General features: G+C 39.9%; 1 protein-coding gene across 2 annotated transcripts; it reads right to left on the bottom strand.

The window, feature by feature from the left end:
• Positions 1 to 503: 503 nt before the first annotated feature.
• On the bottom strand, positions 504 to 26,752 carry trmt61a (tRNA methyltransferase 61A). Of its 2 annotated transcripts, none has more exons than XM_022201038.2 (4): positions 26,237 to 26,752; positions 24,677 to 25,015; positions 11,241 to 11,507; positions 504 to 1,140 (listed from the first exon to the last, which is right to left on the bottom strand). In XM_022201038.2, exons 2-4 carry the CDS (start codon positions 25,005 to 25,007, stop codon positions 851 to 853), a joined length of 888 nt encoding a protein of 295 aa, XP_022056730.1. In that variant the 5' UTR covers positions 25,008 to 25,015; positions 26,237 to 26,752; the 3' UTR covers positions 504 to 850. The 2 variants fall into 2 exon arrangements, with proteins under 2 accessions (XP_022056730.1, XP_022056729.1); XM_022201037.2 differs by having other exon boundaries at positions 504 to 1,143; positions 26,237 to 26,731.
• Positions 26,753 to 27,575: the final 823 nt, after the last annotated feature.

The following is a 27,575-nucleotide window of genomic DNA, read 5'->3' as shown; positions in this document are numbered from 1 at the left end:
TTTCCACTTTTACGCGTGCCTTGCAAAGCATACGTGCTAAATGTAAATAATATAAACTTACTATTATTGCATTTAATGCACAGATATGAGGGTCAACCTTTTACGGAGCTTATAAACCATTAAAGTTCATCCCTCATGTCCACTTACTGGCCTTTTCCGGAGCTTTCAGCCACATCCTGGTCTTCCTCAGTGGATGGATTCTACTCAGCTGTCAGCTTCAGACATATTTGTGGACTTTAGAAGCTGGTTTGATTTAATTCCTGGCTCTTTTCAGCTACGTTTGCTTGAAAAGCAAAGAAAAAGGTGTTAGTAAATGGAGACGGAGTGATTTATTCAGCAGCTACTTCATACTGCAGTCAACAAATCCATAGAGAAAGAGATGATTTGTGGATTCATTTAACGTATTTAATGGTAAATGTCTGATTTCCACTGTTTTTCCTCTGAGCCTTTCATCCATTTTAAGCCTTTTAGAGTCAAATAAAAGTCAAACTTTTACAGGTGAGGACCAGAATCTTTTTACACATTTATTGTTTTCACTTGAATACAAATGTGCCAAAACAGTAAAAACAAAAAAACTCATTTCTTCATCCAACATCAAATGAAAGCTGCGATTAAAAATGACTTTAATATAAAAAAGAATGAAATAAAGGGTTATGATCCAAGAGTTTTAATCTTCTCAAACGAGATGCTTTCCTCTCCTGCTTGATGCAAGCAGCAAAACATGAACAAAGTTACGTAAGAGGAAATCCTCTGCAGCGCCGGCCGGTCCTGGAGGAGGCCGGTACCGCCGCCGGATTATCGGCCTCATAAAGGCGGATTATGAACCCTGTTGGAGGGAAATCACCGGGCATTAGGTTCTGGGTTTGGTGGCGAAGGTCAGGTATCCCGTGTGACCCGGCATCTCTCTGGGCGGCGTCGTGGTCTTCAGGCTGACGGCGGCGTGGTTCGGAGACGTTTCCTCCACGCCGTCGGACCGGGAGTCGGGTCCGAAGTCGGGCAGCGGCAGAGAGACGGTTCTGACGTCGTGGATCCTCAGCAGAACCTCCAGAGTGTTGATCTCCTGGAAGCCCTGATCCACCAGAGCCTGGCAGGTCCTCTGAACCTGCTCTATGCAGGGAGAGAAGGAGCAGAGCCGACCGCCTGCTGGAGAGGAAAAACACAAAGAAAAACAAAAACCATCAGAGCAGGAGGTTAAAAGTCCAAACTGGACATGAAAATGTAGACAGAACATGTTAAAAAGACAGAATTTAACAAAAAAACAATAAACTTTTCATTTTGAAAAACTGACAGAACAGATGTAAAAAAGACAAAATTGGGAAAAAAAACAACAAAACGAGCTGGATAAAATACACTAAAAAGACAAAAGTGAACAAAAAGGTAAAAAAAGAAAAATTTATCAAAAAATATATTTAAAAAATAATAAAATTTTGATATTAAAATCTAGATAAAATTTATTTAACAGGACAAATTTTAAAAATTAACATAAACTGGATAAAATACATTTAAAAGACTAAATTTAACAAAACTAAAATCAGACCATAGCAATTTGATTAAAAAAGTAGAATATACTGAAGAGTTAAAATTATAAAAGGACTTTAAAAATTAGACTGAATATATTAAAAAAATACAAAATTGATGAAAAAACTAAATAAAAACTAGATTTTAAAATCTAGATAGAATAAATTCAAAAGGAAAAACTAAACAAATATATAATAACATGATGAAACTAGATGTAAAACTAATTAGAAGGCAACACAAAAACGAACAAAAAAATATTAAAAAATGTATTCAAAAATAACAACTGAAAAAAACACTAAAAACTGGATAAAGTACATTTTTTTATACAATTAGAAAGCGAGTAGAAGTCACATCTCCTTTAGATAAGAGTAGTTTAGTTTGATTAGTTTTGTCAGAGCCTCATTGATCCACAAAAGGGCGAGTATGTCTGATATTTATCTGGAAATCGGAATTGAAAAAGGCTTTATTGTCACTACACAAATGGACATTTTGTGCATCCAAACAACATTTCCTCCAGTATAAAAAAGTGCACTGCTCCATAGATGATGCTGCACCAGTAGACTGATAAAAGGATTTGGTAGAAATGCTCTTACTGCACAATGAATGAGCTCCAATATTTCTGGATGTTTCAACTGTTGTCAAAAATGGAAAAGCTTCATGTACAATCAGAAACTACTGGATTATAAAAAGGGCCAAAAATCGCCCATAAACACACCAACATAGAGTCAACTAAGCAGCTAGATTCACCTTAAAATCCCTTAAACTGTTATATTTGTTTGCTGGTTGAGACACTACCAAGTCTAATTAACTCCCAGGGCAAATCTTAACCTAAAATCTTTGTTCTGCTCATTCTTTAGAGATAAATACACATCCCTCCATGATTATTCAGGCCAAGAAACACACTTTTCTCACTTTAAATCCCTGCTGTGAAGGCGTCTCTTCACTGTGTCTGAAATAAGTTCACTTCAAAACATCCCTGAACAAAGAACAATAATAATCAGAACCTGATCTGAGATATTCTACCTGCCTGCAGGGAGGTCCCTGATATTACAGCTTCTATTAATAATTGGATTTTCTTGCAGTTCGCTGTGGTTGGAGGATGATCTAATGACCACGGATCACCTGAAGCCGCCGCCGGCCTCTCGCCTCTAAATGAAACCCGGCGGCGATCCCAGCGGGAGGCCGAGGAGACGGGCCAAGAAAACTTTCACTGACGGGCCTGAAGACTGAAGAATGCTGCAGCTGGAGGCTCCGGGTTAACGAAACAAGACGTTTCACAAGATCCATCCATCCATCCATCCATCCTCTATACACCACTTTATCCTCATTAGGGTCGCGGGGGGAGCTGGAGTCTATCCCAGCCGACTCGGGCGAAGGCAGGGGACACCCAGGACAGGTCGCCAGTCTGTCACAGGGCTACATATACAGACAAACAATCACACTCACATTCACACCTACGGACAATTTAGAGTTATCAATTAACCTCAGCATATTTTTGGACTGTGGGAGGAAGCCGGAGTACCCGGAGAAAACCCACGCATGCTCAGGGAGAACATGCAAACTCCACGTTTCACAAGATGATGTTAAAAAAAAAAGAAAGAAAAGAGGGAGGAAAGGGAGAAGGCGTGGACAGAAAGTAGATGAATCATGAAAAAGGATGTAATAATCTGTTAAAAAAAGAGTCATTTTTCTGATCAGATTCATCCACCTCAGTAGTTTAAGTCCAGATTTTGTTCTTTTTGCGCTCCGTTTTTGGTCTCCTCCACCTCCTGAGGGAGACATCTGTATTTTTAGCTGCTAAAAGCTTCAGTTCATTCATTAGCTTGCAGGCAATTGTGTTTTCTGCTGAGTTTATCATGAATAGCGGCTTTTTAAATCTTCTTTTGAAGCTAAAATGACATATTGTTCATGTTGAAAGTGGACTAGAACAGCACAGCGGCAGATATGAACAATTACAAACAAATTGTTTCACAAGATGACGTTAAAAAAGGAGGAAGGAAAGGGAGAAGGCTTAGACAGAAAGTAGATGAATCATAGAAACGGATGTAATAATTTGTAAAAACTGGTTAAAACTATGATGAACTTCTTAGCCAGCGGTGGATTTCCACATCCAGCCACATGATCTTTCATTTGGAGTCATTTTTCTGATCCGAATCGTCACCTGATTAGTTGAAGCCCAGTTTTTGTTCTCTTTGTGCTCCATTTTTGGTCTCCTCCACCAAAAAATATCTGTATTTTTAGCTGCTAAAAGCTTCAGTTCATTCATTAGCTTGTATACAGCTGTGCTTCCTGCTGAGTTGGTCATGTATAGAGACTGTTTAGAGCTTCTTTTACTGATAAAACAACATTTTATTAGCACTGAAAGTGGACTAGAACATTTCAGCTGCAGATACAATCGATTATCAACAAACTGTTTCAAGAGATGATGTACAGAAAAAGAGGGAGGAAAGGGAGAAGGAGTGGACACTAAGATGAATCATAAAAAAAGGACGTAATAATCTGTAAAAACTGGTTTAAACTATGACAACCTTCCTGGTAAATGGCTTATTTTCACATCCTGCCACATGATTTTTCATTTGGAGTCATTTTTCTGATCAGAATCATCCACGTGATTAGTTTAAGTCCAGTTTTCCATCTTTTTGCTCCCTTTTTGGTCTCCTCCACTGTGTACATCTTGAGTTTTAAGAGATGGTCTTACCCATAAATCATTGTGTTTGTGGGCCGGAAGAAATAATAGTTCTCATGAAACCCTGGGATTTGTGGTAAATTCTTGTTGGCTTGTAGCCTAGCCGCGCTAGACCCATGTTCTGAATTCTGAAGGCACAAGGGTCTGGGGCCGTTCGACAGGGAGGGAGGCGGGCTAAAAGGTTGTCTTTCAAATCACACTGCAGCAATTGGGTAGGTATACAACCAATCAGCGCAACGAATAGGCTGACGTAGTTCTTAGAGCGCCGGCGGATTGTGGCTAAGTCTCATTAGCTTCCCAACCAGCGGAGCCAACTGGTATATTAAGGATTTGCCATATCCCGTCGGCATAAGTCCAAATACGTCTTTCTTCTCAATGAAACACTTCAGTGCCGTCCTTTGTTTATCTTTCAAGTTGAATTTTAGCTTCAAATCTTTAAGGGCTGTGGCCAAAGCCGAGTCGAAAGATAACTGTTTATTGTGCGCCGGTTGTTTCTGTCAGAATAATTGCGCTTCTGTCGTCACTTAGTTACGCCCGCCTTCTGACTCTACACTTCATGGTGATTGGTCCGGCCAGTTTTAGGAGAATCCAGCCTCGAGCCTTATGGAGGGTAACTAGACCCACCCTGGCAGAGAATTAAATTCGTTGCCGTGGATTGTCTAGTGCGGCTAGGCTAGGCGGCTTGGATTCTTTTCCAAGTTTCTGGCAAAGAAAAAACTTTTACTTCAGGTTCAACTGAACAAAACTGAAAGAATGATTTTCTTTGGCATGACTTTGGGAAACCAACTTTAACGATTGGCTGCTTTCAATTAATTGACAGTTTTGTTCATTAAATTCTACTTTTGTTTTTTTCGTTCCTTTAAGTTCTACGTCTATCCGTGGTTCTTCTGTTTCCATAGAGGTGCGGCTTAGTGAAAATTGAACCTATAGCGAAGAAAAATGAAACGGAACCAACAACCGGACAGACACTGCTTTGGGTTTTGAATGCATTCTCCAGTTTTGCAAACATTCTTGCCACGGTTGTTTTTTTTCCACCTTCTGAGCATCCAGAGGTTGTAAAACATTTGATATTTCACTTGTTAAGAACACAGATGTGGCAGCGTTTCGATAGAGGGCAGCCTGGCTGAAGACTCCATTGTGTCTGATGAACATTACAGGGATGTTTCAGATAGCAGTCGTTCCTTCGGCCAACAAGACCAATGTTCTCCCTCAACGTGGCCATAAACACAACCCGACTGTCTCCTAGCAGCCACAGTGAGCACACAGCGACGGCCGGGGTTGATGATTACACAAAGGCGTCTCCAGCAGTTATTAATAGCCTCCAACACGAACTGTACGTCCAACAACCAGCAGCTATACGTGCACGAAACAGCGATGCATAGTCATAAACTTCACAGCTGTGGAGCGTTTGCGGTATTCTTGCATAATAACCAACGGTGGGGGAGGGGAGGCTTAGTCAGGATTCATGGTCCGGCTCAACAGAGCGCCGGGCTGCAGGCCAAAACATTAGGAGAATTACAACTCAGAGGGGGAAAAAAAAGCAGAAATATTTCACTGCCCCTTGACTTAAAGACTGTCCACTGCAGAAAAACCGCTCTCAGCAGTGTTTTCTAAAGCCTGGGAAAGTCTCAGAGTCTCTGTAATTATGAAATGAACATTCACTGTGCAACAAACAAGCATATTTTGATTTATTTTTTACTTTCTCTTGCTTTGAGGGGATGTAAACAGAGGTATAAAATTGCAGTGAATCTTTCTAGCTCACACTTTGGCACTATTAAGATGAAAACGATGGAAAAGTTAGCCGAACTAGCCACCAATAGCTCCTCTTTGAAGGGTTCACATGCATGTTCAGACATCTTTTACTAGATTAGTTTGATGCTGAAGAAAACCTAAAAATGTGAGGATTCGCAAGCAAGTTCTGCAGCGCCTTTTTCTCCGAAAATTACAACTTGGAGAAGAAAAAAATGAGAGAAATGTTGCCGATGTTTGTTCCTCTGCAATGTTGGAAAGAACATTACTGTGCAAAAAACATTCCTATTTCTATTCACTTTTGTCTTTATTTTCCTTTAAGAGATTTAAACAGAGGAAGAAAGTTACTATGGATCTTTTTAGCTCACACTTTGGCACTATTAAGGTGTAAAGCTAGCAGAATTAGCCGCTAATAGCTCCTCTGTGAAGGGCTGACATGTATGTACAGATATCTTTTACGAGATTAGTTTGACGATGAAGAAAACCTAAAATCGTACTGATTCTCAAGCAGGTTCCACATGAACAATAACAGTTATTTTCTACGATCTTGTGGAAGTACAACTTGGCAGGGAAAAAAACGAGAGAAATCCCATGTTCCTCTGTGTCCACTGCAGAAAAACAGCTCTCAGCAGTGTTTGTTCCTCTGTAATGTTGGAAAGAACATCCACTGTGCAACAAACATTACTATTTTTATTCATCTTGGTGTCTATTTTGCTTCAAGGAATGTAAACAGAGGTAGAAAGTCGCTACGGATCTTTTTAGCGCCTACTCTGGTTCTATTAAGATGTAAAGTTAGCCGAATTAGCTGCTAATAGCTCCTCTTTGAAGGGTATAAATGGATGTACAGTCAGTATTTTTCTAGATTAGTTTGGAGCTGAAGAAAATCGAAAAACATGATGATTCTCAGGCAAGTCCTGCAGGTCAAAGAAGAGTCTTTTTTTCTACGGTCTTGAAGAATTACAACTTGGAAGGAAAGAAGAGAAATGCTGTGTTTACAGCAGAAAAGTAGTTCTTAGCCGTGTTTGTTCCTCTGCAATGTTGGAAATAACATACTCTGTGCGAAAAACATTCCTATTTCTATTCATTTTTGTCTTTATTTTGCTTCAAATGATGCAAACAGAGGTAGAAAGCAGCCGTAGATCTTTATAGCTTTCAACTTGGCACCATTAATATGAAAAGTTAGCCGAATTAGCCGCTAATAGCTCCTCTTTCAAGGGCTGATATGCATTTACAGACAGCTTGTACTAGATTAGTTTGACGCTGAAGAAAACCTAAAAACATAGTTCTCAAGCAAGTTCTGCATGTGCAAAAAGCATCTGTTTTTCCTGTCATGTTTGCACAATCCTCAGAAAGTCTAGCATTCTTGTGTTGCTTCCTGGTTTTAGATCACCAGAAAAATCTCGCTTCTGTCACCTGCCAGTTTCTGCAGAAAAAAAACAAGTTCACTGCGGCTAAATTCATGAGTTTAAAGCTCGGCGGGTCGATCTGAGCCTCCCATCGTGCAGCACGTGACTCCTCGGCTTGTCTCCAGGTCGGTTTTGCATCTTTAGCTGTCTGGCTGAAGCTCTGAGAGGCAGCGCTGCTCTGGAGGAAACATCCAGCCCGAGCGGTGGGAAGTGAAGCAGACTTTCCTTATGGAGCGGCTCGGCGCCGGCAGCAGCACCATAACCCTGTATGGTCATGGGACTGTTCTGCTACGAGGAGCTGGCTGCAGTCTATTTATCTGTATCTGTGTGTGTTCGAGGCGTTCGTGAAGGGAAAATGCCTCAGTGGCACCATAAATGGGAGTCACAGGGCAACATCCACGCTCCTCCTGCATTCCTCTTCATATTAAGGCTTACTGTTTCATATCGAGCTGCAGGAATATTAGCATGCACTCTGGCTTCAGGACTCAAAAACCATAAATCCTCTGCATGTTGGATTAATTCACTGATGTAACAGTTCAGTGGTCATTTATCCTTCAATTCAACACAGATTTGCAGAAATGACCACATATTACCACTTTTTATTTGAAAACCTTTAACCCAGAATGCATCAGTTTAGTGTTTTTCTGCAGCTACACTGAAAATGCGTTCAAATTTATCCTTTAACCCTCTGAACTCCAGGCTGTTTATGGGCGTTTTTATGTTCCTGTCACGTTCTTATTTACTGTGAACTCATTTACACTGCCGTATAAAATCCTGCACCACCATGGAAACAGCATGACGGAGCAGAAATAACTCAGAAATGTCTTCTGTGCAGTACGACATATACCATAAATCATAAAACAAGGAAAAATTAAGTTACATTTCTTTGATTTATCCTTTTACAAAAATTGGAAACACTGGAATCAACATGTGCAACCTTTTACACATGATTTAGTTCATTTATTTTTGGCATTTTTAATTTATTTCTATATGAAGTATCGGCATTGCTCATTTAAATTTTAATCTTTCATCTGCATTGCTTGTTCACTTAACTTACTGTCCAAGAAACCAGTCTTCATCCAGGACCAGATCCAGAGGAAAATAAATCCTGAACCAAATTGAAATCACATCCAAAACCTGGAGAACGAAGATTGAAACCGAACAAACACCAACATACAGTCTGAAACCAGGCCAAAAGCATGATACTGCCACCTCCATGCCTGATAGTAGGTTTGGTGTTCTTGGGGTTAAAGGTCTCACCTTCTCTCCTTCAAACATTTCTGCTCAGCTTTTGTTCCATCTGACCACAGAACTTTCCTCCAGAAGGCCTTTTCTTTGTCCGTGTGATCAGTTGAGCTTTAAGGTTGTGCTTCTAGAGGAAGAACTTCCTTCTTCATGTTGATGTTAAACCCTGTGGACACTGACAGCTTGTGTTCCAGCAGCTTCTCACTGACTGCATGAAATTCAAAGTTAAAGGAGTCACTGGAAACTCAAGGCTGCACTGACACACGTGGTCTTATTGGCTTTATGAGTGCATTTAGCAGCTGCAAGGACAACAGATGTTCAAACTCTCTGCTCATGAGCTGACAACATTTTCTGTGGTTTTGCCTAATCTGGAGGTGCGTCTTCTAGAACAGCTCGTGTCTTTTCTCGTCAGGTGTTCGTGCTGCTGTGGTCTGCTACTGAAACTTTGCACAGTGTCTGAAGCACCTTTTTGTTTTATTATGTCGTCGAGCGCTCTCATGCTTTAAAGGCCTGCAGGCGTCATTTTCTATAACAGTATCTCAGCGAGCAGCCCACCCCAGATGTGGGTTACACCGACAAAGTGTTTCCACCGCGGCTTTGCCTGTATCACTTTATGAAAGCAGAATGTGTATAAAAAGAGACATAAATAGTCTGTTTAACCCTCGTGTCGTCCTGCGGGTCAAAACTGAACCGGTTTAAAGTTTCAAAATGTGGAAAAATACATGCTTTCACAGTGAAGCTTCTGATGTTCACATTTTCGGGAAATTTTTTGAACATTTTTTGGTGGAAAAAAAGAAATGTTAAAAATGTTTCTTAAGAACGTTCACATAAAAATCAGTTGGTTTTGGTCAATTTTTATATGAATGTTCTTAAAGAAAATATTAGAAGTTTCACTGACATATGTAATCACTTTAGATATTTTTAGGATTTTTTGTAAGATTTTTTTACTCATTTTTTGAAAATATTTTCTTGCCAAATTTGGTGGATTTTTTTTTATTAATAAAATTTTTAAGGGAAACTTTTAAGGAATTATTGGAATTTTCTTCTTGAAGTTTTTGTTAATTTTCAGAAATTTGGGGAATTTTTTTGCTGAATTTTTGGATTTTTTTTTAGGCAAGGAAACAGTATTTTTTGGTGCCTGTAAATGAGGACAATGGGAGGGTTAAACTTTAAAACTAGTCTTCTGAGAGAAAAAAGATGCAAGACACATTTAAAGTTCAGATCTGGTTTTGGTAATGAAACTATGGATTTTTGACTTTTTTAGGACGGGTGGATGGTTTCTAAACTTATTTTCAGTATTTTCTTGGGACTGGTCCATGTTTGGTTTCAGTCTTGGTTCTCCTGGTTTTGGAGGTGATTTTAAGCTGGTTTAGGATTTATTTTACTCTGGATCTGGTCCTGGATGAGGACTGGATTCAGACTGACTTTTATTAGCAGTAGTTTAGATTTGGTTTTGGCCTGGTCCTGGTTTTTGACTTTGCGATATTTCCCGATGACCTTTAATAAATCTATAAAAGAATCAAAATGCAGGGTTGTTTTGTGACTTATGTGTTTCAAGGATTCCTTCGTAGAAAATTAAGAGCTACAGGAGTCTAAAATCAGTCTAAAAGGTGTGCAGGTGCTCTCACAATCAAGATATAAACCACCGCATCTCCTCCGACTTCAGCATTTTTTGGAAACTCAAGACTGAATGATAAACATGGTCTTTGTTCAGGGCTATATCCGTGGATATTTGGTGTCTCTAACAAACGAATGGTCTCCAGTCGAAGCTTTTTACCCCTCAGATTGCCTCATTTTGAAGGTTAAGTTGCTAAGATCTCCACATCCATAACTCAGTGAGCAGCTACATGTCTGGACTCGCTGCAGATCCTCCATCCCTTCGGTTTACATTCTGCTCCCATGACGACAAACCAGCACGAGGTTAATGCTGACCGGGACGGACGGAGGGTAAATCCACAGGCTGGTATTTTAAAACGTGCTCAGTCACAGTCATGTTGCTGCTGCAGGACGAGTCACAGGAAAGTCATCCTCAGGTGGCTGTGATTGTTCGTCTGAGGCCACATTTACACACTAAGAACATGTGTTTGAACGTCACCGACAGGATCCTCATTCAGTCGGTTTTCCAGCATGTAGAAGAGCATTTTGTCCTCGTGTAAAAGTCAGTTACATGTCAAATCCACTAATAAACCGTAAAATAATGATATAAGTATGCGAATGCTGATTTAAATACAGTAAAAACAGCGTAATTTTACATTCAAACTTCATCATTTATTAAAATAGTGGTGGACATTTTTTAAATCTAAATTAAGACTTTATATCAGCGACTTTTACTATTACCTGTCACTTAAACCAGGGTAAATCTGTAAAATAACTTAAACTAAAGATTTATCATTTTTAATAAAAATCTGTAATATACACATTTTTCCCAATAAACAGCAAATATTTGTGACAATGCATAAAAATACAGATTACTGATGTGGACAGTATTTGTAGTTGTGGCCTGTTTTGTTAGAACAAACGTAAATTTATACTTTCTTTCTGTGATTTAACTATTTAACAGCAAATTACAGTTAAAGACTTTTAGATTTTCTCCAGTTTAACCTCACAGTTCGGTGGTTGCCCTCCTTCAGTCTTACCTTGTCTCTTCATGGCAGCCTTGGCGTGTCCAACGGCCTCCCAGGGACTCGGGATGTCCAGGAAGACGGCGTCGGCCACCCCGGTCACTCCAAAGCCGTCCTTGCAGACGTCCTGGTTCCGGACGGTGACCAGATGATCCACTCGGTGCTCCGTGAATTCCTCCTGAACCTTCTCGGCTCGCTGCTGGTGGAACTCCACCGTGTGAAGGTGACCTGTGGGGGCGATGGTCCTCAGGATGGCGTGGGACAGCGAGCCGCTACCGGTACCTGGAAACACCAAATATGGAGGCAAAAAAATTAAAATCCAAGCAGAAGATGAACATTTAGGTCGCAGTGGCGGCAAGAGAGACAGTAAAGACATCTGAAAGAACACGTGAAGGGAACGAGCTGAATATTTGGTTGGATCGTCCGCAGGGGGTGGGGGGGATATTCTGGTCCAGCCCTAGAACTAATACACCAACAGCCACAACTTTCAAACCATAATATTTGCGTAGATGTTCTTTATGCAGCTAAGGAGTTCTGACATGTCAGGGCAAAGATACAGGAACTCTAGTGGCGTCCAATGGTCTCGTGTTGTCCAGTCGTGTCTACTGGATTCCAGTGGTCTCCAGCAGTCTTCAGTGGTCTCGAGTGGTCTCCAGTGGTGTCTGAGAGGCATCAGGACACTAGCAGGTCTTCTGGGTCCTGTGGGATTGCAGGGTTTGACTTTGGCCTTAATGGATTGGACTTGTTCCGAAGCATCCCATTGATGATCCACTGGATTGTGATTTTGTGTTCCTCGATTTGTTCTTGAGGAGTTTCTGGAACATAGTGGGGCATATTGTCTTACTTGGAGGGCTGCTGTTACCCCAAAACGAGTGTTCTTTATCTGGAACAATGCTTTCGTAGCTCATACATGTCAGGATAACATCCAGATGAACACCAGGACCCAAGGTTTTGTAGTAAAATGCTGCATTATTACGACAAAAATTAATGTTGTACACTTTAGTTATGGATGGTTTTAATGTTGTGGCTGATTGGTGTACATGACAAGAAGATGGATTCTGTAGAAGGTGCCGAAAGTGTAGATATTTGTGAGTAAATACATTAAAAACTGAAGGTACGGTGAATGCTTTAGGAATACATGAATACTCTGTGTATTAATCTCACTGCATTTCTTGAAATGATCAGTCAGGACAGATTTGGTTTAAAAAGAGATCAGATTTGAGTGGACTGTCTTATAAAGGACAGTAAAATCTTCCTCTTCCATCCTGAGTCGGTCTGAAAAGCTCACAGCTGCTACAGCAACAACAACACACCCACATTTTCACACCGACCCGCTCGGCTCTCCGGCCGATAAGTGGATGCTACATTTCCGAGTGGCTCGTCTCTCCGCCCTGAAGCCGTCCGGTCGGCGCCGCCAACAAACGGTCGTTAACGTTCGGCCTGTCGGAGAGGAGAAACGGTCACGTGACCTGCAGCCGAGAACACAGCGAGAGGCCAGAACATCCCATCCTCCTCCTGACATTACATCACTGCCGCCTTTGTTAGCGCCGCGACAAAGAGGACAGTGTTAGCGACAGCAGCACTCTGACTCTCTGAAAGCTCACGCTGTCAGGCCGGACAGTGCTCAGAAACAAGTCGACGGGAAACCGAGGACGGAATCTGAGGCTAGAAGCAGGAAACACAGTTCAGTTATAAAAAACAGTCACTCTTAGATGTGTTTTTGGCTCAAAGCACCTCGTTTACTGATAATGACCACTGTGTTATCTTCATGTAGGACTGACGGCCACTGATTAAATAATCAGATGCTGGTGTAAATTCTGAGACTGTGCTGCTGATAAAACCCGCTTCTGTTGATTCAGTTCTTGTCCAACTCCCCGAGGTTGTGTTTTCTGTTTTGTGTTTCCTTATCTCCTCTAGCAAAGTTTAGCTTCTTGTCTCATTTGTTGTCATTGAATTGACATAATTTCCCTAATTTGTTTGGCAGATGTCAGGGAAATTTGGCCGGGGGATAGACATAGACCCAATTAACGAAGGATTTATGACCTGTAATGGACATCAAACTGTCACAATGAACAGAATGAGTTTTAGAGCAAGTAGAGCTTTATTTAAACTCTACTTTTATCCAGATAAAAGTGTCCTAACCCTCTGAGGTCCAAAATCAACCAGCAGGATTAAAAAAAGAGCCAAGAATTATACCATTTATCAGAGCCAGACAGAAGTAATGGTTCGACTTTCAGATGGCCCTTGAACTATTCATCAATGAAGTTCAGTCCAACGGGAAAACTAAGCTAAAATATTTTAAAAGTCATCAAATATAACCTGTTTGCATCAAGCAGATTCCATAAAAAAACTAAAATTCTTCGCATTTTGATGGAACTGAGAAGATATTAGTGACACTGATGTGGACTACAATCATTCGATAAATTTCAGAAATTTTTGTGTAAGTAGTGAAATATCGTCTCTGTTTTTTAAACCATTTGCACCAGATCACGCGCCGTTACACTGGAAAACTGAATCGATTCTAACATTAAAATCATTACATTTCATCAAAATAAATCTGCCCCGCATTTCTCTGTTAAAATATTCACAAAAAATACAGGATTCGGCAACAAACTTAAAATCCTGCACTCCTCTGTGCAACTGAGAAGCAAAAATGCTAAAAGTTCTCAGGTTGAACTGCAGGCAGTGTTTCCACAGAGCAGAGAGGAGAAGACAATAGAGATTTAAAGAAGTATCAAACTTACTGGATCAATGACTAAATGCAGCATGGCTCAGAAGCATTGAACAGAGGAGCAAGATGTTAGAGATACATTCAGCATGGAGAAACCTCTTTCTACAACTGGTGAGTAGAGCAGAGAGGAAATGCTTGTAGAGGCTGGAAAAACATAACTAGTAAAATATCTGTTTTTTTTTTATTTTGGCATTCTGTGTCAAATTGAACATAAATTGCTGAGTTCTCTCTCCTTCTCATGTTGTTCCGTTTCCACAGAGGTGTAGGACTTTATATTGCAGTGCAAAATGAAGCCACAGCGAAGAAAATTGTGAAGGGAGCAAAAAACAAAGCCGTCCAGTAAAGGCACAGAATGTTTGGATTTCACCTGTAACTGGTGCTACAGCCGTGTGATAAACTGAGGAGGTGTTTTAATCCAACACACTGCAGCGCCACGACGCCGGCTGAGCTCCACTGCCTGTTTAAGAAGCAGACTTTACTGCTGGGAGGAAACGGCTCTGTGGCTCGGTTCTGTCTGAGTGATGGTCCAGTCCACAGTCTGAGCTCCATCTGCATCAACACGCCATCAATCAGAACCGACTCTGGACCTCCGGCTCGCTGCCAGGCTGCTGACGGGTTCAGTTTCCGTCGCCGTTAGTCCGTTAAAAATGATGGACCGGAGCCAGCGGAGCCGTAAAAACACAGGACATCAGCAGAACTGTGCAGCATCAAGACAGGAATTCTGAACAGAACCTGACATGTGAATGTAGGGGACGGATTTAACCGGAAACTGACATGAGTTCCCTCAAAAACAACAAAATCTCAATCATTAAACTGAGGGATCAGCGCGACACAAAAACGCACCACTGTTTTTATCTGCACTGTAAAAAATGTATGTTTTCAACTGGAATGTTATGAAAAATTTCCTGTTATTTTACAGACTTTTCCGGTTTTGTTCAATTACATACAACTCGAAAATTCACAAAAAGATAGTATTAAATCAGATATTTTTTTATTTGTACTGTATTTAAATCAGCAAAGATATTGTAGTTTCATATATATTTTATTTTATTAAAGATATCTTTTATTATTTGAAAGAAAAAATATGCATATTAGGGAATGAAAAGTGGTAAATAATTTTTCAAACTGTCATTTTACAGCCTTTTCCTGTTTTATTAAATTACAGATAATATCTGGTAAAATCACAGAATCAATTAAATAAAATTACATATTAAAAATAAATAAAAATCAGGTCACATTTGTAAATAATTTCCACGTCATAAATCTGTAGTTTTTCCAGATTTTTTGTCAAATAAAAAATCTATAGAAATGATGAATTTTTACTGTATTTAAATTAGCAAAAATACTGTAGTTTTATAAACATTTTTTTTTTTTACAAATATTCTTTATTATTTGAAAGAAAAAGTACATCTATGGTAAAGTAATGGTAACCTGCTGAAAATGTCTAAATTTACTGTATTTAAATTAGCTAAAAATTGCAGTTTTATAAATGTTTTATTTAATTTTTTTTTTACAGATATTCTTTATTATTTGACAGAAAAAAATATGCATATTAAGGATTTTAAATCTACGGTAAAGTAATGGTAATCTGTTGAAAATGTCTGAATTTACTGTATTTAAATGAGCAAAAATATTGCAATTTGTCAAATATCTGCCTTTATGTGAAATAAATATATATATATAAATTCAGATTTGAAAAACGGCAGACTGTTTTTAAACTACAATTTCACCTTTTTTTTAAAAAAAATTTGTTAAAATTCAGATATTATCCAATAAAAAATCACAGAAAAAAGTATTAATTTACACATTGAATAAAAAAAATTACATGAAGTCCACATAAAAGTATCAGTATTTTTCCAACAAGTAATTTCACCATAAAAATACATTTTACTGTACTGAAGGCAGCTAAAATGATCTTTTATTGTTTTTTAAACAGACATTTACTGCCATTTTCACCATGTTTACATTTTTTTTATTTTAATGTGCATTTCTGCAATTTTGCCTTCAGATTTTTTGTCTTTTTTAAGGATTTTTTTGTGTGTGTCTCCACTCATTTCCAAGGCGCAAACACAATTTATCTCAAGTGATCAGCGCCAACACACCTCTCAGCGCGGTACACTGGTTTTATTAGAAGTTAAAAACAGAACTGCAGCTGAAGCTAAAATCTGCTATCTATGAAAGAAAAGAAAGAACAGCAGCTGAATTAATTTTATTGCACACAAAATGGGGAACAGGAAAATATCCCGAACATGGTTTTCAAGGTTGTACGTGCAGGAAGGCACAAAAACTGCGACAAACCATCTCTGGAATAAAAAGGAGAAGCTTTGAGCAGCAGTGAGTCATGTTGTGATTCAGAGCTGGATGTGAGCACCGACCTTTACTGCTGCACAGCTTAAATACGTGCATTTAGAGGTTTAGTAGGAGCCTGGAAGCTCTGTTATCATAGCTGGAGTCTAATTTCAAATCAGTACTTGTTAAAAAAAAAAAAGGTTCCAGAAGCATTAACATTTTGTAGGTCGACAATCAGGAGTCGTCTACATTAGGAGGACAAGCTAAAACGTCGTGACATTTCTGAAGAACCAGAGCCAAAGAAAAAGAGCAAACAAAGCGTCATTCTGGACGTGAATTCAAAGCCAACCCACGAGTCTTATCAACGTTTCTAATCCGCTCGGACAACAAGACGTCCAGTCAGAGAGCAGCAACTCTACAGAGAAGAAGGAGGTCGGGGCATCAGGAGGTCATTTCTGCTTTCTGTTCCTTCATCCAGAACGACATGGAGGTCGGACGGACGGGAAACAAAACCAGAACAGAGGTCAAACAACTTAACATCAAGCCATTTAGAAAGTGAAAGCAGCAGCGATGTTCTCCAATCATAAACCAGCTGCGGTTCGAGTATCGAGATCGTTGCTGCGACAAACAGTCTGACCAAAGTAGTTTTTTTAAGGGTAATGATGCAAAACTCGACACGCTTACCCAATAACTAACATTTAGAATCAGATGAATCTGGTGCACACGAGGGACGACTCATTTCCCAATCGATTAAACTGATTTTTAAATGTAGTCGACAAGTCTAAGAGCAACAAAACACTCACAAAAAAGCCGAAATTGAGCTGAAGATACCAATAGAGTTAAAAATTGTTCCCTAAAATATCTTGTGTAGCCTTTTGAGCCACTAGAAACAATTAATCACAACCTGAGATAAATAAATCGTGTTTTAAATGCTACTGAAAAGTGTGGAACATTCCCCTTGCATATTAACGAGCTACATTATGTTACATAACATTGTTTTCTTTTTCTTGATTAAAATATCAACTAACCTTGGTATTAGCTGGTATTTTTGAGAAGGCGAAGGTCGTGCATGTCAGTAAATGTATTGTAGTTTAGCTGTAGTCTAAGAGCCACAAAACATTCACAAAGCAGTCAAAACTGAGCAAAATTTAACAGTAAGGTTAAACACGGTTCAACAAAATATCTTGTGGAGCCTTTTATGAGCCCTTAGAAACCTTTAGTCACAGCCTTAAATGACTAAATCATGTTTTAAATGCTACTGAAATGTGTGGAACTTCCCCTTGTATATTAACAAGCTACAAACAAGTCACAAAATGTGTCATATTTAACCTTTACTTTACCAGGTAAGTTAGTCGAGAATTGGTTCTCAAATTTAAAATACTACTTTAAAAAAAATGGTGCTGACACCTGTTTATATTGTCACACACCCTCCATACAACACTATTTTCATTTTCTAGCTTAAATACCGACTAACGTTGGTTTTAGCTGGCCTTTTTGAGAAGGTGAAGGTCGTGCATGTCAGTAAATGTATCGTAGATCAGCTGCAGTACCTGGTCCTTCCACCAGGTGGAGTTTCTTACTGTAGACACCAGAGAAGGCGTCACTCAGACTACAGGAAGTTCATGATGGTGAGCAGAGAGCATTGTAAGGCTTTAGCTAGCAACAGGCACCCTGACAAAGACTTCTGTGATGTTTAATGACTTTCCATAGAACAGCCCAGTGACGTTTTTCAGCTGCTTTGGCAACTTCTATCACACAGTCCTCAACAGAAAGAGCGTTTATAGACTATTCATTGATAACGCTGCTGAATACTGGTGTAGAAAAAGGTTTAAATTTGAATCTCTAGCTCTGACAGTGAACTTCATCATGAAACAAGTCCAGCACCAGCTGACATGAAAGAATATCTACAACTTTCCTGATTGAAAATGATTCCGGAAGACTTTCTTGAAGTTTACTTGTATCTTCTTTAGAAAACATCTAGTTTTGCTTCCGTCTTCTTACTACAGCCACGTAGTCTATGGAGCCACAAACTGTAGAGCCTAGTTTATTCTCTACAAAGCAATAAATGCAAATGAGCTTAATAAATCGTTCTTTTGTGATAAAGTTTAAAAGTTTGCTGTAAATTTGCTCGACAATTATACGGAACACTAGCTACTAGTATCTGCTAATTCCAGTCTGCACCTTGCTGCTGTTTAACTCAGACTTTGGCTACCTTCCCACTCCAAGGAAACTGCTCCTGAACTATTTCAGATAAAGCTACTAAGAGCATTTCCTGCTAAGGGTGTGGTTTTATTGATCTTAGCTTGAGTGCCGCCTTCGTCTTAACCGAGCAAAGTGCAGAGTACATAAAGTCCACATCTAAAACCTGCATTTCTACAGATGGTAGTTAGTTCTTTTACAATGTGTAACCATAAAGTTACTCTTTACTGTATTAAATCAGCTACAACTTCATTATTTTATAGAAAATTGCAGGTATTTCCACAATCTTTTTAAGTGTTTTGGTGTCTGGAATCAAAGTTTTGTTCATATTTTTGTTTTAGCGTGTTTGCATTCATTTCCAAGCTGCAACTCAACATATTTATAAGTTATGGTCTACCAATGCATCGCTCATTGTGTGGAACTGGTTGTACAATAAAAAAAACAATCCTGTACATCCACTCCACGCCCCGAAGGTGATCAATTGCTGAAATTCGCTGGATTTTAGTTGATTTTTATGTGAATGTTCTTAAAGAAAATATTAGAAGTTTTACTGACATATATGTAATCACTTTAGATATTTTTAGGGGTTTATTGGAAGATTTTTATTCATTTTTCAAGAATTTTATTGCCAAATTTGGCAAGGGAAACTTAACGAATTATTGGAATTTTCTTCCTGAAGGTTTTGCAAATTGTCTAAAATTTGGGGATTTTTTTTTTGCTGGATATTTTTTGGTGCCTGTAAATGACGACAACAGGAGGGTTAAAGAACCTATCTAATATGAGTCAAAAAAAGTTGAAGATTTAATCTGATACCCAAGACAAGAAGGAACAGCTTCCTGCAGTAAACGGGTCAGCTATTTGGACGTATTTCATGCTAGTAAAGTGAAAGGAAAACATCAGGAAAATGACTTTAAGGTTCGTGCAAGAAGTCGTAAAAACTGCGACAAACATCAAAGCAAAGTGGCTTCTAAACCTCACATTTTCAGACAGCTCTGTATCTGGGATCTTATCAATAAAGTGATTAATTCATGGCTGAAAAAGGAGGAGGCAGCTTGGAGTTCAATCAGAGTGAATCATCTAAACGTAGCTGCAGCTTGAAGTCAAAAGTTCCTCCTTTAGACCTTGAGTGAATATTTCTCTGGACCTGCTGAAGCTCTGGAACAGGTGTGAAAATACATAAAGGCTGCAGTAAATAATTAACTCAGGGATATTTGAGGAGCACCTGCCTCCAAGGTGACTCCGTGGACGGACCTGAACATTATCGACTCTAATCTCTGCATGTTTACACAGTTTGCTGACAAAAGGTTTCCAGCACACACTCCTACTGAACACAGAGTCACCGCTGAAATGCTGATTAGCACCTCGAGGACGTGAGATGAAACCCACCGAAACGCTGCATTCATTAAGTTATTTAATAAACGTTTAAGCGTTTATTTCTCATGCAGTAAGCGTGAAGCAGGAGGTGCAGTCATCTCCATACTGCTGACTGAACAGACTTCCTACTGAAGCCATCCATCACCCAGGAGGCCCTCCAATCCCGGCATCGCACATACACACTTAGCCCGATCGATAACACAAACACGCGGCAGTAAAACACGATGCGGCTCCGCACCAGACTCCTCTCCCATCCCCCACCGGGCCAAACACACCGACACACTCCGGATGATTGCGATCAGAGAGACGGAGGTGAAAGCTAAGACAGGAGGAAACACCAGGGGAGCACAAAAAGTGGACAAAAAAATAGAGGATTGCATAACGTCTGGATGACACATCTGCAGCCGTCCTGTGGTGTCCAATAGCAACAGCTGGGGCTGGCTGGGTGGAAACATCTGGCAGAGACACAAAGGTGTAAACATGGAGATTAGAATTAAGAGGTTTTAACATGGAGCTGAACGCCACATCCCAGAGATCTCACCAACCATGCAGGCCGATCGAATGAAACACACGGTTTTATTTTTACTGGATTTAAATCAGCAAAAATATTGTATTTTTTAGGGCTGGACCCGAATATCCGAATATTCGTTTGCTACGGCGGTATCCGGATATTAATGTTGGTATCCGAATATTAGTAGGTCTATGACATATACACACGTCTATGTGATCACCCCCTCTTCCCCCCAGATGAAAATAGGAATATTCGGAGCTCGTCTCTTCCCTTTGCCTTCGGCCCACTTCGGCTCATCCCGCCGTGTTCGGCCCACTTCGGCTCCTCCATTCGTGTTTTTACCACCACCCGAATGGCCAGGTTGCTGCCGACTCTGACGTCACGCTTCACTTTGTTGCATAAACACAAGACAGATGCGGAAGACCTCCGCTGTTTGGCAATTCTTCAGTTTAACTGAAGACAAAACGAAGGCAGTGTGCAAAATTTGTGTCCGGGAGACCAGACGAATGGATCCAAATATTCGGGCCGTCTCCACCATACCCCCCCCCCCCAAAAGCCCTAGTAGTTTTATGGATATTTTTTATTACAGAAATTCTTTATTATTTGAAACAAAAACGGTCATTTTACACTGTTTCTATAAAAGGTAGTTTCTACAGATACGGACCCGTACCCGTAGCCTGTGGCCTACGGATACGGCACTTTCCATTTGCCAGACAGATACAGACCCGTACGCGAGTCTCGCGACTCAAGAAGCTGCTAACCACTAAAAACTGCTGAAAGGTAAGCAAAGCCTAGGGATAGTGTTAGGGTTAGGTTTAGGGTCCATACCTGTAGTACCGATGCTACGGGTCCGTACCGCTAGCGTCTACCGGGAGTCACGTGACCAGATCTCGCGTATCTGATTGGCAAATGGAAAGTGCCGTATCCATAGGCCACAGGCTACGGGTACGGGTCTGTACCTCTAGCAACAACCTTCTATAAAAGTAGCATGGCTGGACACATAGGAAATCTCATTAATTGTAATAATTTTTTTGTCTCCACAGATTAAATATGGTTTTGTCGAAAGAAGGAAGAGCTGAACTGGTTCTTGTCAGTGGATGTGAAGGATGGACATATAGAAAGATATCAGATGAATTTAACCTTTTGGCAAAGTGAGATTTCCTGTGTTCAGACTTTTCTAGACACCCTGTAGAACTGACGTGTCAAGGTTGTAAAAATGTAGATAGTAAAATATTTCTATCATGTCGAGCCTCCTTTATTTTGAGTATTTGGTAAAATGTTGGAATTTTTGTAAAATAATCAAAGAAATTCAATTTTTACTCATTCATTTTAATGGTTTTTGGCATTACAACTGCATCAAAGAGGACATTTTTAGGTTCTAGTCACGGTTGTTCTGTTTACGTAGAGGTGCAGGACTTTACTTTGCAGTGAAAAATGAGCCCACAGTGAGTGAACAGAATCTGCGTGGAGTTCAGAGGGTTAAAGGCTCATGTTGGGTAATCTAATAAACACAGTGTGGAGAAGAAGCTCAACTCAAAGAGATTATATTTCTCTGTTAACAACGTAATGTTACAGGATTTCTCTGAGCCGAAGGTCGAAGTTCTCTCAACATGCAACGTTTCACACACCGGCTTCAACTGAACGGAGCCAAGACAGAAATGATGCTGATATTAAGAATTAATAACTCAATCTTGCACCCATTTCATCTAATGTAAGAGTTACTCCTGGAGACAGAAAGGCTGTATCATGGTTCAAGCTCAGCCCTGACATGAAGTCTATTCTGAATGCGTCGTCTGAAGATGCTGTTCCATCACAGCTTAAAAATAAAGTTTGTTTTAAATCCCAGCATACTTGATGTCCTTTTTCCCATCCATCCAAACTCAGGTCGCCATGGCAGCAGGAACAGCAAGTCGTTCCAGATGTTGCTCTCCTCCAGGGAGATCCTGAAGCGTTTCCAGGATAGACGAGCCATATAATCCCTCCAGCATGTTTGGGGATCTACCCTGAGATCGCCTACTGCGGCTGGAAAACATCCAGAGGGACGTCTGAACTCCGAAACCTGTCTCCAACACTATGTGTCCACAGCGGAGATTTTGGATATCACAGATTCCCAACATTGGAGAAATTATTCCTGCGGAAAGTCGAACACATTGGGCGGACCTAGCACAGGACTTCTGGAGATTTTAGGACTTCCCGCTGTGTTTAGGCGCCATCAAGACAAAGCATGTAGTAATAAAGCTCCTCCAAAATATGACAGTGACTACAGGGGTTGGACAGATTCCCAGTGTAGGAGAAATTATTCCTGAGGAATATCAAACAGAGTGGGCAGACCTAGCACGGGACTTCTGGAGATTTTAGAGGACAAATTCATGATTTCTTATCATTCAAACAGCAATAGATTCATGCTGGTTTGAGCAAACGGTCATATTACCCATTACGTCAAACACATTAAAACACACCGTGCATTTTTTACAGAATATAGCAGCTACTGACAGATTTAACTGCGTTAATATAACTATGTGGGCCGGCATATCACGGGATATCTGGAGATTTTAAGACTTCCCGTTGTGTTTGTCTGTCGATGAAAAGCTGTGCAAACAAAAGCTACTCCAAAATTTGAGACTGACACCAGGGGTCATACAAATTCTCAGCATTGGAGAAATTATTCCTGCGGAAAGTCGAACACAATGGGCGGACCTAGCACAGGACTACTGGAGATTTTAGGACTTCCCGCTGTGTTTAGGCGCCATCAAGAGAAAGCACGTAGTAATAAAGTTCCTCCAAAATATGACAGTGACTACAGGGGTTGGACAGATTCTCAGTGTTGGAAAAATTATTCCTGAGGAATATCAAACAGAGTGGGCAGACCTAGCACGGGACTTCTGGAGATTTTAGAGGACAAATTCATGATTTCTTATCATTCAAATGGCAATAGGGTCATGCTGGTTTGAGCAAACATTACGTCAAACACATTAAAACACACCGCGCATTTTTTACAGAATATAGCTGCTACTGACAGATTTAACTGCGTTAATATAACTATGCGGGCCGGCATATCATGGGATTTCTGGAGATTTTTAGACTTCCTGCTGTGTTTAGGCACTGTCGATGAAAAGCTGTGCAAACAAAAGCTACTCCAAAATATGAGACTGACAACAGGGGTCGTACAAATTCTTAGCGTTGGAGAAATTATTCCTGTGAAAAGTCGAACACAATGGGCGGATACGGCACAGGACTTCTGGAGATTTTAGAACTTCCCATTGTGTTTAGCCACTGTCGATGGAAACCATGCACAAATAAAAGCTACTCCAAAATATGACGGTGTATACAGGCGCCTTACAGATTCCCAGTGTTGGAGAAATTATTCCTGAAGAGTGTCGAACAGTGGGCAGACATAGCATGGGATTTCTGGAGATTTTAGAGGACAAATATATGTTTTTCTTATCATTCAAACAGCAATAAGGTCATGCTGGTTTGAGAAAGCGTTCGCACTGTCCATTATGTCCAACACGTAAAAACACACCACACAATTTTTACAGCAGCATTGTGTGAATATAACTATGTAGGTTGACATAACACTGGACCTCTGGAGATTTTAGAAGGCAAATTCATGTTTTCCTTGTCATTGGTATTGCAATATGACCATGTCGGTTAGAGGAAATGGTCGCTTTGCCCATCATGTCAAACATAAAAACACACAGCACAATGTTTACAGAATATAGCAGGCAGTAGCATTGTGTTAATATAACTATGTGGGCAGACGTAGCACGGGACTTCTGGACTACCATAGCTGAAGTTTGGAATACAGATCAACCGATAAACCATCATAATGTTTGGGTAAAACACCAGAATCACCTGTAACGTTCTACCAATCCACCAATTTTCCTGCAGCAGCCACTCTGATACTCTGTAAAACGCTTCAGTTTCATATTTCTCGTGCTGCCTCTCTGCTCAAACGCAAATACGCATAAACCTGCAGTGGACTGGACAAAATGTGACATATGCACGGATCCTACTGTGCAGAATGAATGAATTAGAGGGATGTTTGAGGTGCTTGCTGGCTGATCTCAGCAGTGTGCGTGACTGTCTGTGTCCTGATTACTGGCTGTGGGTTACTTCATGGCTGACTGGCTGCAACCTGCTAAATCCATTCTTTAAATAGAGCATCAAAAATGGTAGTTTAACATATTAAATCCATTAAAAACAACAATCCCATAAAGCTTTGAACCACTTACATTCATTGAGGAAATACCAAAATAGTTTCACCTTGATTTAATCTGCATTTCTGGGTCGCCCTTCTTTCTGAAAAGTATTCTTTAACATGAATATGACAGAAAAATGACTCACCGGACTCGCAGACGACGGAGCCCGGCTTCAGCTCCAGCATCATGGTGATGGTGGCGATGTCGGTGGTGTAGAGGATCTGGGTTCGGTGTGGCAGGGCGACAGTCCACAGCTCCGGGGTCGGGTGGAGGACGTAGACCCAGCCGCCTTTGCTGCAGGTCACCTTGGACCCGTACGGCTGTCCGATCAGGTCCGAGGAGTGGCGGATGACGCCGTAACGGGTCTGAGTCTGGGCGCCCTGCTGCACCTTGACGGGCATCACCGAGTTGTGGCCCAGGTAGACGATGGCGACGTCTCCGTCCTGGATGCAGTCCGAGTATTCCACGAAACTCATGGCGAGCTCTGCAACAAAACAACAGAAGTCAGGTCGGCTTTACGAGAAAAAGAAAAAGTCTTCCAGCTCAAATGACAAGAATCTACAGACGTCCTGAACTCCACCTCATATAATGATAAATAGGATACTGGAATGTTATAAAACTGTGGAAATAAAAGCAAACATCTCTAAAATAATAACTGTTTAGCTTATTTAAATCCAGTAAATCAGTGTCATTTTACAGTGACAACAGAACATTACTTGTAAAAATACAGATTTTTGACGCAAACTCTATCACTGTGCCTTCCTTTCTTTCTATTTTTTAACAGTCCGCATGTAATATTAATATTTTTTGCGGTAATTATCTTTCTAATTTCGCCTCGTTGTTGAAATGTGCTGTATAAATAAATTTGCCTTGCCAAAACAGGGGAAATCTGTAAAATAACAGTTTAATAAAATGTATTTTTTTCCAATCTGAGTGGTTTTTTTTGTAGTTTATTTTACTTCTCATTTGTAAAAATAAAAAATAATATTAATATTTCATTCATGTTGTTTCTGTTGCTGGACGGAAACACCCGGTCTCGTTGTCATGGTAACCAGGGAGCCTCCTTCGTTCCATATTTTATAAAAATCCGACAGTTAATTTAAAAATCTCACAAACTGAAGACAAACTGGAGTTTTCTTAACAATTAACTGGAGACGGTAGATTCACTTTAGCTTTCTGTTTTAGGACAAAAAAGGACTGAAACATGTCGGACAACGTGGACAAACTGTAAGTGGAATATTTAATCTGTAAATTGATGATGTTTTGTGAAGAAAATCAAGTTACAAATTAAGTTCCGTGTATTATTAGTCTCCGTGAACTGGGCAGATTAACCGGTCAGAGGTTAAATTGGACGTTAACTAACGGGTAGGGGTTAATTTAATCTCTAATTAAAGTAAGCTGAGAGAACACAGCTGGAGAAGTTTGTTGTAAGTGACGCTAACGTTAGCTGGTTATCAGCTAGCTAGCTAACGTTAAGGAGTGTCACTTTAAAGCTGTTTAAAATTAACACAACCTCTAAACTCAAACACATATGCAGGTCACAATGCAAAACATCTAAAACCCTGAATTAACTAACTATAAATTAACTTTTTGCGGTTGGACGCCGGTTTGGTTTGCTAACAAGCTAACTAGCATGCTAACGTTAGCAGCGCTAGCTACCGTTACAGTTAACTGGAGGAATAACCGTTGGAGACTCTCCACCTACCTTCACCGGGACTCGCGCTGACTCAAAACAAGCAAAAACCGGCGTCTTCAACCGACAAACTGAGCTCCTACAGCGGCTGTGAGTGCGTGTGGACAGCGGTGACACCCAGTACTCACTGCCCGGACACGTGGGGTTGTTTTCGGGGGAAGTCGAGTCGAAGAAACCGGATGGCGGAGAAGAAGAAGATGAAGATGATGAGCTTATTCACCGATCATGAAACTGTCCCTGCTGATAAAACCGAGTGAGAGAAGCCGAGCAGGAGGTTTATTAGTCTGCAGTCAAACATACAATTATGCACTGACTGAAATACTACGACTTTATTATACGTTATTACATAAAAATCAAAAATACCCCAAATGTAAAGATTAATAACCCACAATATTATGCGCTCTAACAAATTACCTGACTAATTTTCATATTAAAGTTAAGATCCTACATAAGTATGCATTAAAAAAAAACAAGAAATCCAAAGAGTCCCTTTAGTATTTAAATTAGATGTGCAATTTGTGAGACAAAATGACAAGAGCCAGTCGAGTATTTTATATATTTTGAAACAAGTAATTAGATCATATATATGCCATTATTTTAAATTTTAGGTTTCCAGATAGATATAGATAGAATTAACATTAAAGGTTATATATTTTATAAAAAAAACACTTCTGATTTTAAAATCAATAGAAAAAAATCACATTTGCACCATAAATTGATTCATCAAAGGTGCAAATTTGTGCATAAAAATTCTCCAGAATGCATGAAAAGAAAAGTCTGACACCCACAAACATCTGTTTAGTGTTTCCTTCCTAATACTCAGGTGAAACTCATGTTCATGTTAAATTATTGCAGATGTTTTTATAGGATGCTAGTGCTGCTTTAACTGATGATAGGCTATTTATAAAAACATACTGTACAACCTGATTAAGCTACATTTCCATATTCAGCTTTAAAATCCAGTAAAGAACACTTAAACTGAAGGACAATACCCTGAAAGCTGCATTCCATCACTACTGCTTTGCTCCCCAACACTAAGTTATTAATACCAGAGGAACACGTGCATCCGATAACCACATGTAGTTTTATTAGCTGTGGATGTTCCATAGATTTGCATGGACCACTTAAAAGCTGCTTCTGTTCCACTGAACAGTCACGTGATGTTTTATAGTTTTATGTTTTATAGCGTGGACATAAACTTTGCATGTCAAACCCTATGTCAATTTCCTACATTCTGCTGAAATTTGCATGCACCAGTTTGTTCCATTTTATCGTTTCATGGTGGAAATATCTTTATGTGAAGACAAACACAAAATCCAGGCACCAGGGGACACAATATGATCTATTTTGT

The sequence above is a fragment of the Acanthochromis polyacanthus genome, chromosome 1 (assembly GCF_021347895.1).
Source record: "Acanthochromis polyacanthus isolate Apoly-LR-REF ecotype Palm Island chromosome 1, KAUST_Apoly_ChrSc, whole genome shotgun sequence".
NCBI lineage: Eukaryota > Metazoa > Chordata > Actinopteri > Pomacentridae > Acanthochromis > Acanthochromis polyacanthus.
Note: the sequence above shows the minus strand (reverse complement) of the source record. Positions and strands in the feature narration are given on the sequence as shown.